At 37.3% G+C, this 15,809-nt stretch overlaps 1 protein-coding gene across 1 annotated transcript in view; it reads right to left on the reverse strand.

The window, feature by feature from the left end:
• The window catches only part of hydin (HYDIN axonemal central pair apparatus protein), a 60,730-nt gene that overhangs the window by 36,585 nt on the left and 8,336 nt on the right, over positions 1–15,809 (reverse strand). The window contains exons 7-17 of the mRNA XM_043264030.1: positions 11,036–11,237; positions 10,598–10,778; positions 8,865–8,964; positions 8,440–8,558; positions 7,425–7,648; positions 6,221–6,288; positions 5,876–6,111; positions 4,063–4,163; positions 3,855–3,990; positions 3,574–3,738; positions 1,603–1,755 (exon numbers count right to left, since the gene is read on the reverse strand). Coding sequence (XP_043119965.1) covers positions 1,603–1,755; positions 3,574–3,738; positions 3,855–3,990; positions 4,063–4,163; positions 5,876–6,111; positions 6,221–6,288; positions 7,425–7,648; positions 8,440–8,558; positions 8,865–8,964; positions 10,598–10,778; positions 11,036–11,237 — 1,685 coding nt within the window. The remainder of the gene's footprint in view (positions 1–1,602; positions 1,756–3,573; positions 3,739–3,854; positions 3,991–4,062; positions 4,164–5,875; positions 6,112–6,220; positions 6,289–7,424; positions 7,649–8,439; positions 8,559–8,864; positions 8,965–10,597; positions 10,779–11,035; positions 11,238–15,809) is intronic.

The raw sequence follows: 15,809 nt of genomic DNA on the forward strand, positions 1-15,809 counted from the left end.
ACAGGATACAGAGAGAGCTGGCACTGCAAACACGGTAGTTTCTGAAACTGAAACGTCTCCGGTTTGATGTGAATGTACTTTCTGCGACAGAATAAATGCACTTCTTGACAAGAAAAAAAAAAAACAGACAGAAATAGCAGTTATGAGTGGAGTGGCCCACCCTATGCTCCGCTGCTGAAAAAACTAATCACCTGCAATGCAGGGATTTTGACAGCACTAATTTTAATATATTTTAGCATTTATTCAGCATGTCCAAGCTAAATGTCTATTTTTAAAAGCAGAATATATTTAACATTAAAATTATTTAATTAATTAATACAGTACATATTTTGGAACCAGAAGGTAATGTGGCAATGCTAACTAGCCAAACTCTTAACCCACAATATAATGTAGTCATATTTCTGTACGTGGATGTATTGCAAAATATTTCTGATTATGTTTAAGCTTATACACTAATATAGTGTACCTCATTTCATAGCATTTGTTTAAATTTACACACAAAAAAGCTGCTCTCTGCTGATTAGTCTCAGGACAAGCCAATGAAAACACAGTCATGACCAGCAGTAGGCTGCCCTTGGAAGAGGGAAACTGCAAATTCAGTATTCAGCAAGGAGGAAACGCCTTTGAGCAGGTAGAGGGAAGAGAGAGGGCCCTATCATTTGAACTGCGCCGGACTAAAGGAGGTCAGCAGGGAGACATAGATCACTCCGTAAGTCTTCATTTGAAAGAGAAGTGGCAAAGCAAGTGGGAGAGAGTTAGAAGAGGGGAAGAGAGATAGACGAGTCGGTCGATAGGGAGCTAGATCGAGGTTGGGGCGATTTCCCCTTGAGAGAGGAATCAAGTGAAGAACACGCCAGCTGAAATTTCAATAATAAGATCAGACCTGCATTAGACGGTTTAACACCATTGATTGCTTTAAACTTCATCGTGCTGTAGAGCTTTACAATGGAACCAAAAGCCAGTCTCAGGAGAGGCATATCTTTCCGAAAAACTCACAATAATAGTTTATCAGAAGCTACATGAACAGATGGACGCATAACAGCGAAAGACTGCGTTTTGAGTATTTTCAATTCACACGGCACTCTTGTCAGCATCTGCCTGGCACTCAGCCATGCTATTGAGCGTCTGTAATGAAATTCAGGATCGACTAAAGCTGGAAAATGTTTAGTAAAAACTATGGGCTTATGAAAGTCTTCAGCCTTGGAGTAGAAGACAGGATCAGTTTCCCAATGAGTATCGGCCCATAATCTAGGATGCCCTGAATATCTGAATGGGTTTTTCTATATATGTTTCCAAGTCTCTTTGTGAACGTGTTTGCATGCAATCCTTCCAGGGATTAATTAAACAAAGCCTAATGCTAAATTTATCAGTGCTGAGAATCAAAGAAGCTTATTTAATAAAAGGAAAAATGGTGATAAAGAGAAATTAGGATCTATAAAAGGCATGTCGTGATAGAAGTTCTATCTAATCTAAAATCATTTACTATACATAGAGAGAAGATCATGATACTGGACTTATAGTAACAAAAAAGCAGAATGGACATCGGCCTCTAGAGAAACAGTACTGAAGCAATTCGTCTCTTCTGTTCGCAATAGAACCCACCATTTGAGCAAAGAATCTGGCTGGGATTGGGGAGTCGTTTGACAGCTGCAAAGTCCTTGTGACATCAGTCAGCACGGGAACGCAGCCAAAGTTCAGCTTGGCAGTCGTGACAGAGACAGAAGGTCCCTGGCCAGCACAGGAGAGCAAGAGCTCCTATAGAAAAAAAGAAATACATAGAGTTGTGTTCAGATGTTTAAATTCCTTTTGCTGAATGTGCAAAATGTTAATAATTGAAACTAAATAAGAGCGATTATGAAAATCGCATGTTGTTTTTTATTTAGTACTGTCCTGAAAAAGTTATTTCACGTAATACGTTTACCTATATACCACAAGACAAAATAATAACTGAACTTCACCCCATTCAAAAGTTTACATAGCCTTAAATCCTAATACTTTGTGTCATTTTCTGCATGATCCACTGTCTTTATATTTTGTGATAAATATATGATACATTTTTTGTTCTGAGCAGTTCAACTGCTTGCCGTTCTTCAGAAAAATCCTCCAGCTCCTGCACATTCTTTAAATTTCCAGCATCTTTTGCATATTTAAACTTTTCCAAAAGGGACTGTATGTTTTTGAGGACAACTGAGGCATTCAAGAAGGCAACACGGTGCATTAAGAGCCGGGGAATGTCAACATTTGAATAGGATGATGATGTGTAAATTCTTCTCATTTTGATAAAACATTTTTAATTTAGTACTGTACTTCAGAAGTCACAGAAATACATATTTCCCAAAAGACAAATAAGTACAGTTTACCCTGATTATCCCATCTCATCATTTCTTAATGCATTGTGTTGCCTTGTTGAGCATTGGTACATATTTTCACTTTTTGTAAAAGTTATGGAGGAGTCCGTCAATTGTCCTTAAAAAGTGTTAAAAGATGGATTTCAAAATCATACAGCCACTGTTAGAAAGGGTTCAAATATGCAGAAGATGCTGAAAAAACTAAATCTGTGCAGGAGCTGCTCAGGACAAGCAAGGGACTCATGAGCAACTGTCACATAAAATATAAAAAAATATAAAAACAGTTGTGGAGGATTACCTGACATCTTATTAAGATGGTATGCAAACTTTTAAATGGATTCATTTTTATAAATTCTGTTATTACTTTGTCTTGTGGAAACACCTGTTATGTAAAATAGCTTATTCAGGACAATACTAAATAAAAAATTACATGCAATTTTCATGATACCTTTTATTTAAATTATTAACATTTTGCACATTCTGCAAGGGATATGTAAACTTACGAACTGTATATCTAGCAGAGCACTGAAATTCTTTTGCCAAAAATTTCATAAAATCCACTTGTGATGTTCCATTGATACAGATGATAAAAAAACATCATACACCAAACACTGCGTAGGAAACTGCTATGACACCAGATCTATTAACAGTGAACATAAAGTCTGACAAAGAGAAAAGGCTGTGTACGCATGAAATGATCCATTTTAATCATTTTAATGTAAACAGCGGCTGATGATTGATGACAGCACTGGAACAGACAGAGGGAGGCTGTTTAAAGCAGCATCTCATGTAATAGCTGAGGAGAAGAACCGTGTCTCATGTGAAAATGTGGCAAGGCTTCTGCTCTTAAAGAGCCTTCCACTCTTCCAAAAAATGTTTTTTTCTTAACATTATTATATTACTAAAATGTCAAAAAGACAAAATAAACGCCCAATGTGTATCGTGACTACTTCTAATAGTGTTGTCACAACAGACATTTAATGATAAAAATTAGACATTTCTATACATAAATTTAGAATTAAACTTTGAAATATATTACATTTAAAAATATGCTGAATTAGAGAACAGCCGGTTGATTTGTAATAATATTCTCAATATTTTTGTTTTGCAGTGTTTTTAAATAAATGCAGCCTTAGTGAGCATAAAAATAAAAAAAAATTATTGACCACAAACTTTTCATTTGAACAGTAAAGTAAACACTAATATAATGTGCGCATACACTCACCAAAGGTGGGTCTTGGCGACCTAGTATAGCAATTTGAGCTGTTTCCTGCAGGCTGCCCACTGTCTTGGCCTGAAGAACTAATGGAATCTGTTCTTTGCTGTATGGCTGGATGACCCCTCGTGGATGAGGACTTGAATAAAGAAGAGCGGGGTTCTCCTCATATGGCTGCACAGAGGAACAGAAATTTGTCATTTGCATGAACATCAAAAAACAAAATCTGTACTTTCTATTAAAGAACTTTTTAAAGGCCTGCTACATAAATGGACTTTTATAGAAATTACCTGAGGCAGAAGTCCATAGCAAGCAGGAAGATCAGTATCATTGATGAGCTCAACTGACTGCTCGTAGGGTAGACCCAGGAAACAGTTCTGGAACTGAAGAACTGGGTTCTTGATGGCCACATCTGGCACAACACATCTACAGGGACACTCAGATATAATTTTTGTAAATGGAAACCACTTTATTTCTCTAGAAAATAGCATATAATACCTAGCTTTGATTGGCAGAGCCAAAACGTCCTCTCCAACACTTTGAACATCCAGCACTAAAGCCATATCGTAGTCTTGCACCGTGTTGGAGCAAAAGGTTAACTGCAAAACAATCAAAGATTAGTACGTTTTTTTTAAAACTGGTCTCTTAGGCCCTGTCCCAAATGACACCCTAAAACCTTGTGGTCTTCCACTGAGTCCACACTTTCATGTAATGATACCATTTTGACTGTTGGGTCAAAGTTCGTTGTTGAGCTTGACCCTGTGCAGGGTCCGCGGAAGTCCATATCGAGGGCACATAGCACAAAGGGGGCAGTCGCAAATACTGGGAATAGCTACTGTCAATACTGCCACAACATGCTACAATGAGCATGTAAGAAATACTGCTGCTGCAAATATAACATACATCAAATAACCCCCATATGGCATAAATTAATCACCTCATAGCAGATTTATACAGGTGGAGCTGGGGAAGGTGGAGGGTTTCTTAAGCATGCGACAAACTGCTATCGATAAAGGAAAAAAACTATCAACTGTGCCATATGATAATGACATCATTAGGTCAGATTGAGTTAGACCTATCAGACTGCACCATCTAGAGTTTAATGCCAGAACTCTGTATTAGCGCTGCTTAATATCTTTGTGGAAATTATAGTATTGTTAGGATTCTTTGATGATTAGAAATGTATTTGAATTTGTAACAAAAGCATTTACTGCCACTTTTGACCAATTTAAAGCATTGATTCTGAATAAAAGCATTCATTTCTTTTCTATCTTCATTTAGTCTTACTGACCCCAAACCTTTAAAAGGTGGGGCCTAGTTAATATTCTTCTTTAGATTTTATATCTCAGTCATCCTATCATAAAACAAAAAAACGTAACTATAATTGTTTAAATCACAATTTAAGGTGGACAGATTTAACAGCTGCTTGTCTAAATGTAGTGCTTCGCAAATCAGTGTGTTATTCTAAACAGTTCAGATAGCAATATTCCTCTCCCTGCAGTGCTTTAAGTGCTCTGAAACCACACATCTGGGATCACAGACAACTGTCACTGAGAAATGTAACCGAGAAGACCGGCAAAGTGCTCTCCAGGAGCTATTCTTTTATTATGCTAACAAGTCTGGGAGGCTGCGGGCCAGCTGCATGATGCATCTGGGAATATCCTCCCATTCCACTAATATGACTAACCACAAGCCCCTAATATGTATTCTTGTGCTGAGGCCTCATTAGAGCAGGGTGAGCCACACTCGTGTCACAGAGTGGGAGAGGCACATTTGCACACTGACAGGAGACACCCACATCCACTGGAAGCACAAAGACAGGCGGACACATCCAACAGATTAGCCCTCCAAAGTGCTGACAGCTCCCATTGATGGGAAAAGACCACCACATGACAGGTACGCAAGGTACCTGGCAACCAGTGAAAGGAGTATGGGCAAGATAATCACAGCCCTAGAGAGAGAGAGATGAACAAGCTACTATTCTCATTTATCACTTTTTCCAATATATTCCACCTCCCATTTTTCTATTAATGGAATACAGAGGCCCTTTTTCAAAAGTCCAAGCTGTCTGTGGTTTAATAGGGATTAAAGGTCTTCTTTGAATGGACGTTAAAAACTGCACTTAGTTTAAAAGACCAAAGTTTCAGTCTCTTGAGAGAATGTTGATGTTTGTGGCACGGACAGGTCATAGGGATCGTCTCGATGGGGTCACTTCAGCTTTTGCATAGGAAAATTGATTCAAATCGCTTTGAGGTATTCAGTGAGATAATATGTTGACAGCTTGGCTTAGCATCAGAAAGACCAAACATACCTGGATGTCAATCTCAGCCATAGCACGAACTGTGCCTGAGCTGGGTGATAAGATAAATTCTTTCTGTCTCCTTTCGGTTTTGTCTCCCGCTTTCCATTCACTTCTATTCAGCTGAGCGACCTGGTCGGTGCTGGTGATGCTTGCCTGTCCCATACCATCTCCGGGGATACGAAGTCCAAAGCTCATGGGCACCACTGAAGTGTTGCTGAGGCGACATGTCAGCGTTTGTGGAAATCCTTGAGTTAGTGAGAGAAGACTTCTTGATTATACAACTAATATGCAAAACAAGCATTAATCGCTAACATTGATCCTGACTGATGAAGTGGAGAGTGCAAGTTCATTTACCAAAGGACACCTCCCCAAAGTTGAGCTCTGGGACGCTGAAGTGGAATGTAGGCCCAATTAAACACCCCCTGCAAGAGATGAAGGGATGCAGAAACTTTCTAAAAACCTACTTGCCAACAATGAAGACCACTGAAAATGCAGCACTACAAGTAATTTTACAAAACTAATAGGCTGCTGAGGTGAAGTCCAGTGGAACGAGGAATGAGTGCCATTGTTTTTTTTAATGACAAGGCGGAGTGGTAGTTTTGCAGTGTCTACATTCAGCACTTCCAGTGGTAATCCATCTTAATCAAGAGGGAAATGGCTTGTGCTAGTTTGTTTGAAAGATTTTAGCAGCTCTGCTTCGTTCATTTAATTAAGCTTCAGCCTGTACAGATTCATTTAATCAGCCATAAGCTAATGATTAAAACAACGAAGAGTGAAGGAGAAACATTGGTGGTTTTTGCTAATGGTCATAAGAGGCAGGTCATTAAAGGAAGAGATGTAAAATATGGGTCAGTCTTGCATCAGGCAGAGGATATATTTTTTGCAAAAAAAACTAAACAAAAACAATTCTTTCAAAGCTTGAGCAGTACTTGGGCTGCTTTTGACCTTCCAGCACAAAAAGTATGTAAAAATAGTAGTATGTCTGGAAACATATTATTCATAAAACAGTATACGGAGGACTGAGAACTTAAGGCTAAATTCTGAAATGTCCATCTAATGGACACTTAACTATTTCACGAGTATTTGTATGGTAATGAAGCAACCCAACTGTCACATGACAAAGACAATGACGAAAAAAATCAGATTACATTCACACTACACACTATCATATCATATAGATGTAACACAAAAAGGTTTCACTGTGATTTTTTATTAGTATGTTGCCTACTAGGGTGGATTGTGTATGAAAGCGACAGGCAATCTATCATATGTCACGGTCGGGTTAATGTTTTAAAACTGCCATTAGTACATAACGATGGAAAGCAATGGGGACTGGTAGGAAATGTTCTAGTGTTGTGGAAAATTAACAATTTCAGACAAAAGAGGTTCATTTAACAGATACCAAGCAAGACATTTGACTTTCTCAAATGTTTAGATAATAATTAATTCACGACAGAAAAGTGATAAACAGTAGCTAGCATGAAGAAAAACAAGTGTCTCTTCTGATAAGATAATGATTAAAATGCCTAAAATTAAAGGATTAATTCACAAGGTTTACCTGAAAGTGACAATAACAGGCTCAGGGTTTCCCACCACACTGAAGTGTAACTCCTCAGAGAAGACACCCAGTTTGTCAGAAGAGAAGTGGACCTCCAGAGTTTGGCAGGCTCCAGGTGGGATCACGCCTTCAGAAGGATTGAAGGAAAAGCAAAGACCCAACACTGTACAGGGCTTCACTAGTTTATATGCACCTTTTATCAGTCCCTTGTTAGTCAGAAGCAGCTAAAATGAAGAGAAAACAGATAGAGACAACACAAAAGAAAGAGCTCTGTATTTGCCTGCACAGACTTCCAATTGTTTCATTCTTTCACCAGTGGGATCAGTTTATGTTGTTTAATCATACACTTGGATACTACCTCAAAATGAGGCCCACAGAGACAAATCAGATTCAAACAAACCATCCAAAACTTTCAGGACAATTATATTATTGGGATCATGCAGAAGCTCAAATAACAAAAGAAATTGGAAAGCCACAATGTTTACATAATTGAGTGCATTCGAACTGAGCCAAACACTGGTCTATTTCAAGAATCAGTAATAATAAGGAGCTTTTATAATTCAATTAAAACTGCCGTTGAGTCCATGCTACACTTGGCAGATTGTCAGCAACATCCTGATTAAATTTGATGTGAGATCCTGCTTGCTATGGCTTCACAGCAAATCAATTTTTTGAAGGGTTCTTCTGTTACATCAATATTTTTTTTCCCACCACGGCTGCATGCTTCAGTCCGTGTAATGATTTGGAAGAGGTAACGCTAAGTGGTTTTGCCTTTTAGACTGTGCTGAAGGTTAAAAAGGGGACAATAACACTAACAAACTGTATTCAGCTGTAGCACTTACTCCAATATAAAACATTTAATTAGTTAAATTTAATGTAGGAATGGACCCATTTTGCACCTTTAGTGTCATGCAGCTGCTCAATTTTTTAATAAAATTATTAAATACAGGATTTAATGGGATGCAACGTAATTTAATCCAATTTTTTTATTTTTAGCAACATGGTTTTCTTCTACCTTATAGCTTTGTTTTGAGCCAATGACAATGTTTCCCATGTCTAGAAAGCCAAAGCTGAACTGCAGTTTTGGGCCTACACCCTCTCCCTGTATGCAGAGTGGCAACCGAGATTCACGACCTGTGTAAGTACAGAGCATTCAAATGAGAAAACAAAAAAGAACAGGTTAGCATAATGAAACAGGCTGTGAAATTTCACTGGCTACAATATCAACAGTCTGACTTTCTAGGTCAATACTAATCCAAGCAACCTGAATATTGTTAGACCTTAGTCAAACAAGCAAATAAATGCAAACCTGCAGATGGGCTTAAGCGCCACATGCAAATATACAAATGCATTGTTAGAAAACAATACAAGCATAGTTGTGACAGAAAAAAGCTATTTATTCTAACATGGCATCTGTTATCATGATGCTACTGTAAGTACCAGTGATTTCACAGTAAATAGTCTGCTGGTAGATCCTGGCTTCCTGTGGTTTGAAGATGATGTTCACCTCTGCAGTGCTGTTGGGCCAGATTTCTCCCTTCTGTAAACAAATCAATCAAATCAGCAGAGAGAACACATAATTGTGCCTCAGTCACAACAAATTGATTATGATTAATTAAAAAATATGTCACTGCAATGTAAGGTTGTGTTACTGTCTTTGTGTTGCAACGTTTAAAAATAATTTTAAAATATATTTTTATGCCTTCAAAAGAAATCTCTTATGCTCAACAGGGCTGCATTAATCCAATCAAAAAATCAGCAATGAGTAATATTGTAAAAAATATTTTTTTACAAATTAAAATAACTGATTCATATTGTATTACATTTTAAAATAATATTTTAGTTAATTTCACTTTTATAAAAAAAAAAGGTTTAATAATTTTAGTTTTACTGTAGTGTATCATTATGGGAGAAATGATGTGAAAAAGTAACCAAAAACCTCCCCATTACTCCCTGAAACATCAAACACATACATAGTGGTGAAAACTTAACAGCCAGACTTGTGAACACAAACTTCACAGATATGATTCCAGCAGGTGATGCATTAATAAACTTGGGAGATATTGAGGTCTCCTATCACCACTGCACTCTTGAGCAAGTCACTTACAATTAAGGTGCTCCAGTGGGGTTGGTAGTCCAATTACATTGGATAAAAGTCTTTGCTAAATCACTAGTGAACAAACAGCATGTTGTGTCACCAGGCAGTGCTTGACAGGGAGTTGACGGAGCAGGTGCGATCAAGCTCTACTTCATGTAAACAGATGCTCACATCCAAGCGGAGGGGATACCGATCTGTTTTGTTTTGCATTGTCTCTTTTCTTGCCTAAGTCTGCATAGTGCTGGTTTAAAAAAACTGCATTTGCATGAGCAGACAAGGTGAGAGTGGATTACAAATTTTTAAAAAAGAGCAGAGGAGGAATTAATAATAATAAATAAATAAATTAATTAATTAATTAATTAATTAATTCAATTAATTACTAATTCTATTGTATCCACCCTTATAGCTTTTTTGTATAATAAAATGCACATAAGAATAAAGCATATTGTGGAGCACAGAGGAAACAGGATCAACAGTATGTCTGTATATGCCTTTAAGAGGCTAAAAGTCACAATGAGGTGAAGAATTAACACAGAACACTTTTGCTGGATACGTCTTTTGAAGGTTATGTGATTGGCCATTTGGAAAAAAAAGTGCTGAGTTGGACTTTCTTGAAGCAGATCTGACATAATCAGCTGGCGTCATTATGCAGCCACTGCAGACGCGCAACACAAAGACACAAAATCAAGGAGATGACCAATAACTAGATGCATAACCAATGAGGAATGCAGTACAAAGAAAAGAAATCAGATGCAATATGTTAAAAGTGTTATTAGTAAAACTCAAAAACTCATTCAGAATCAGAACTACCATTTAGTTAAATGCATCATATTTAACTCTCACCCACATAACAAACCCTTCTGGCTAATTAAAAACAAGCTCAGTATCTTTTAAATTGCTTGGCTGAGTGAAGTGATGTCTAAGTTTGGTTTCCACCATATGTTTAGGCATATGGTTATACGGTACGAGGACATCCTAAGTTTCAAATTTAATTGCTGGTTATGTAATATTGCATTGGGGAAACTGTAATCTATAATACTAATGTGTGTCATGTGTCTAGTTGTGAGCAACACACCAGGGGCCTCATGATGATGTCCTGGTCATTCAGTGACAAAAGCTGCTGCTGAGTTTGCATGAGTCCCTCCTGGAGGGTATGGGAAAGCACTGAAAGACGAGCTCGCAAAGAAGGATCAGTGTTTTCCGTCAGAAACTGCTCCATTTCATCATCCTCTTCTTGATGCAGCTCTGAAGAAAGTCTAAAAAACGGGAAAGGAAACAACAGTGAGAAAGAGAAAAGTTGACAGAGGCAAAGACACATGCCTACACATTTATAATATTAAAAGAATAGTTAATTTAAAAAAATAATAATAATTCTGTCATGATTCATTACCATAGAAAATTATTTATTTTCACTTTTCTCTCAGTTTAAAAAAATGCACCACAAATTTCCAAAGATTTCATATTTTCAAAAGTGTACTTGGACTTAAAGCTGAGAGAGGTCAACTAGTCAAACCTTAATTTATCTTGTTCCTCTTCATCCTCAGTGGCAAATGTTTTCCACTGATAATGTACAATAGAATCACTCTTGTTGATTATTGTTACTTTCTCATAGCTAGCCAAGGACATGTAGGTTTTCTCCACCATCACATTGTTCTTGTCCAATCCTACATTTATATCTGCAGACTCTCCATAGAGGCTGATTTGGATGTCTTCTCCTACAAAGAGTCATAAGGTTTACAGATATATCAAAGTAAAAGGTTTGTATATGAAGACAGTATACTGTTAACACAAGAACAATAGACAAAACATCAACCAAAGAATATATAGCTCTTGTGCATTGATGGTCATTTGCATCTTTTAAAACATATTTTGTGCCAACCCTGTTACATATGTACAAAACAGGGCAAACTGGCATGAGACCACAATCCCATAAAGGCACCATATGCAATCTATCAAGAGCACCGCATATGAGCAACTATTGCAGCCATGTCAAGTGCAAAAAATGTGTTAAGATGTGCTTTATTGGGGTGTTAAATAATGATGCAAACACTTTTAAATTGACTACAGCAAATGCTAGTAAATCACGTTACACAATTTATTTAAATACTCTCAACCTATAAATTTAGCTTCTGAAAGGGAAACTCCTACAAATGCATAGGCAATAAAATCCACTGCAACGAACATGAATCTGGCCAATAAAATGTTATAGGGTTGACTGTTCTAACATTGAAAACATAAATACAACAAAAAATTTTTACTAGCAAATATTTCATTACACCACATTATTTAAAACAAAAATAATATTTTAATAAGGCCAATGAAGGTCAAATGATGTATTTGCATGTCTGTATAGACATTGAAAGCATAACATTTTGGTTAAAATGTATAATTTATAAAATAACCTTCTTTGCATTATAGACTAAACAGAGATAAATGTACAAAATAATGCATCTTAGTTCAGTATTCAGTTTTATTATATAGAATAAGTAGTAAAACATGGGGACACAAATGGGGAACCAATGGAACTGTTTTCTGAGAATAACCATTGGAGAAGGTATGTAAGAGTCAATAGTAGAAATTTCCTCATTAACTCTCCAGTAAGTGTAAAGTTTTACAATTAGCCAATTAAACAACTGAAGCTGTGATTGTTTCAGTCACCATAGTGGTGGAGCTATATGTAAACAAATAGAAGAGTGTGTTTTTTGTTACCATGGTGCTGCTGTTGTGCTGCAATGACGGTAAACCTGAAGGTCCATCTGGATAAGAGCTCCCCAGTGAAAAGCAATCACATGACTTCACCAAAAACCAATCAGCAGCAAACACAAGTCAAATTCAAAACAAGAGCTCAAATCAAAAGTGCAGCTGACTTACATACATTTACCTGCATTTTTATTTGTTTTACTAGTTTGGCTACATTCAAAGCAGGAGCTTCATGCTTAGTGGACTTTCACAACCCTGCCTTGTGCATGATGTCAGTGCACTTACTCATGCACCCACACAAAACATTCAAATAAAATATAAACAGCAATCATTTTCACTATGAAATGATAAATACCAGGTAAACATTAATCTTGTACAATAAGTCTTCTGCTCTGGATATATATATAGCATTTGGAACATGTAATATGATTGTGCTGACTGACAAACACAAAGCTGGGGAGGAGGGTTACAAATATATTAGACAATTCCTCAAGTAAACAAAGCCAAAGTGATGGATATTGTGAAGAAGCAAATTTCAGCTGATACATTTATTGGATGTCTTAGCACGCTTCAATGCCCAAACATCACAAGTGCATGCACTTTTAACTTACATGCATCCATGTGCAAGCATATGTGTTCACATATGTTTTTGTGTGTGCGTATATGTATACCATTTGCAACTCTTGCACACATTCTAGAGAGAATACTCTTATTTTTCTCAGCATGGATCTATCTCTGAAGACTTTATTCTGCAGGGGCCATAGCTCTTGGACACAAACAGATAGGTCACCAGAGGCATTTCAGATGGTTAAGACATTACTAACACTCCTTCACCACATCCCTTCGAGACTTTCATGGTATCAGGTGTGCTACACATAATTAACCCCTAACCAGTTTGTCTTTTTCGCACATTAAGGTCTTCAAAATACACTGACTGTCTTCAGTGATCACTGATCCAGCACACTGCCTAATAAAGCTGCTATGAAAGTCAGAAAGACAATAATGTATGCAAAAGTAAAGCGATTTAAAGATTTATCAATATCACATTGGTTATTGGACAATATTTGTTTTACCAGTATTGGGTGTTTTATCAGTATTGTATGCTGAAACTATTTAAAAGCAACACCTATTTGTATTTCTCCCATTTTTACATTCAGATTACATTTGCAAGTATTTAACCCACATCTTTCTGTTAAAAACACTAATGACTGAACAACAATGCTTAGCCACAGACTGGTCAGAGTGTCCACGATGGCCCCTGTCCACTGCCAAAAGCACCTACAATGGGCACATGAACATGCAGTGGACCATACAATGGAAGTTCAAAGTGTTGCCATGGCCTCTAAATGCCCCAGATCTCAATCTGACAAAGTATTTAATAGATGTGCAGAACCAACAAATCCAATTTATGGAAGCCTCAATTTGCAAGACTTGAAGAAGCTTTTAATGTCTCAGTGCCAAATACGACAAGGTGGTTTAGCTGATTGTGTATTTTTACATTTAGATTACATTTGCCATCAGCACATTCTCATTTAATCTTTAAAAACATAAATAATTTATTAACACTGGTAAAATACAAACAGCAAAAAGTGATGTTCTTAAGGTTAACCACAGAAAATAACAACAGCTTCCTACAAAACGTAAACAATATGTAATACTGTTCTTTGACCAATTGTTTTCCTGTGCTGTTTAGTAAAAACTGATGGGAACCTGAGAAAGAAGAAACCAAAAATAAAATTCTGTCATCATTTACACAAAGGAAGATATTTTGACTTCCATGGTAGGAACAAAAATACTATGGAAGTCAATGGTGAACCAAAACAGCCTGGTAACAAACTTTCTTCAAATATCTTCCTTTGTGTTTGACAGAACAAAGAAATTCATACAGATTTAGAACTACTCAAGAGTAAATGCTGACAGAATTTAAATTGTTTGGTGAACTATTCCTTTATGCCTGGAGCATTTTCTCTATATAGCGGCTGCTTCACTTATGCAAGCATGTGCCCTAGTAGACGTACTGCTGTTACTTCATGCACATTTTATACTGCAGCTGCACATATGAAGTACCAGGAGCAGACATATTTGCATTCATGCTTAAGTTTGGAACGAGAGAAAAGAAGCTGTATGAGCGAAAAAAAGCTTTATGAAATAAAAAAGGCAGACAGAGATGGTGAGAAAACAGACAGGCAGAAAGAAAGAGAAAAAAAAACGCTGGGAGAAGAAATGAAACCACCATAATTATCAATAAGATTGTGAAGATGATACGGGTAGAAGGTATAGGTTGTGTCCTGTGGTTTCTTTCTTTTCTCAGCTTCATCCCAGTATCACCCTTTCATCCTCTCCCCACTGATTAATTCGCCATAGATATCACTTTTCACAAATGAGCCAGAGACATTTAACCTCTGTCTCTATGCATGAAGCCTTAAGAAGGAAAAAAAAAAGGAAGGAAATTGTGTCTTTGATGGGACACTGCATCTGCCAGCGGGCTGAAGGATTGTGGGAGCAGTGCAGAAGAGAGGGGAGGGGAGAAGAATGGGAAATGAGAAAAGCTTTCATAGTGCTGCAGTGTGTGTGTGTATGTGTGATGTCTTCATCAGCTCACTCTTAAGTGCACTCTAAAAAGCCTGTGGAGATAAGGGAATTCTCCTTCTTGAGGAGGAAAGCAATATACTTATATCATCAAGTAGACTATAGGATACACATTTGGCCCTTCAGATGAAGGAAAAGCAAATCTGAGATGACCAAAACATACAATAGGAAACAGCTAATTCCTTTTGGACATCTTGAGTAACAACATGCATAACCTGTGCAATTAACATCTATTAATCTAGAACAAAATATGCATAAATAAATGAAAAATAATTATCCTGACAACAGCATCTGATTCTTTAACCTCTCTGAAGAAGCTGTTAACATGCACTGTTACAATAGCACAATGCATTTTAGTGATTCGTTCAGCGTACAGTAGTAATTATCTTATATATTTCGTGACATGTTTTGTATGCATTGTGTTATGCTATCTGAGCAGACGACAGACTATTGAACAAGGGAGGAAAGGAGAGAGATTGATATACTGTAGACAGAATGGAAAAGGCGACCCGTGACCCGTGCAACGAAGCTGATGTGTTTGTTTTGCTTTGGTGCACCATGTTTTCATTCGCGAATATAATGCTGTTTTTTTCATTAGCTCTCCTCACCTCAGTGTTGCCATTTAAACAGACCTTGATGCTTACAGCTCCCTCTGCATCTGTTGTCTCTGAATGCCACGGTAATGAGATTTTGTTTCTATATGAATGCCGTTAATAGCAAACAAGCCACGGGTAATGTGTTGCACTGCAATTTGTAACAGAAATATAAGAAATGAGATACATGGTGTACCACGTACGAAACAAACTTCTTCTCATACTGAAGTTCCATGCATGCATTTCCTATTTACAGCCAGAAATGTCTGATGGGAGGGATATCCTTTGAAGAATCCCAAGCGTCCCTTAAAAGGAAATAGCGTTCACTGTATAAGAAAGAGTCACACTGAGTACGTACTAGCATGTAGGATCCCCTCTGCCCGACTGCTGCAGCTGTTACCCGGG

Source organism: Puntigrus tetrazona, chromosome 18 (genome assembly GCF_018831695.1).
Source record: "Puntigrus tetrazona isolate hp1 chromosome 18, ASM1883169v1, whole genome shotgun sequence".
Classification (NCBI taxonomy): domain Eukaryota; kingdom Metazoa; phylum Chordata; class Actinopteri; order Cypriniformes; family Cyprinidae; genus Puntigrus; species Puntigrus tetrazona.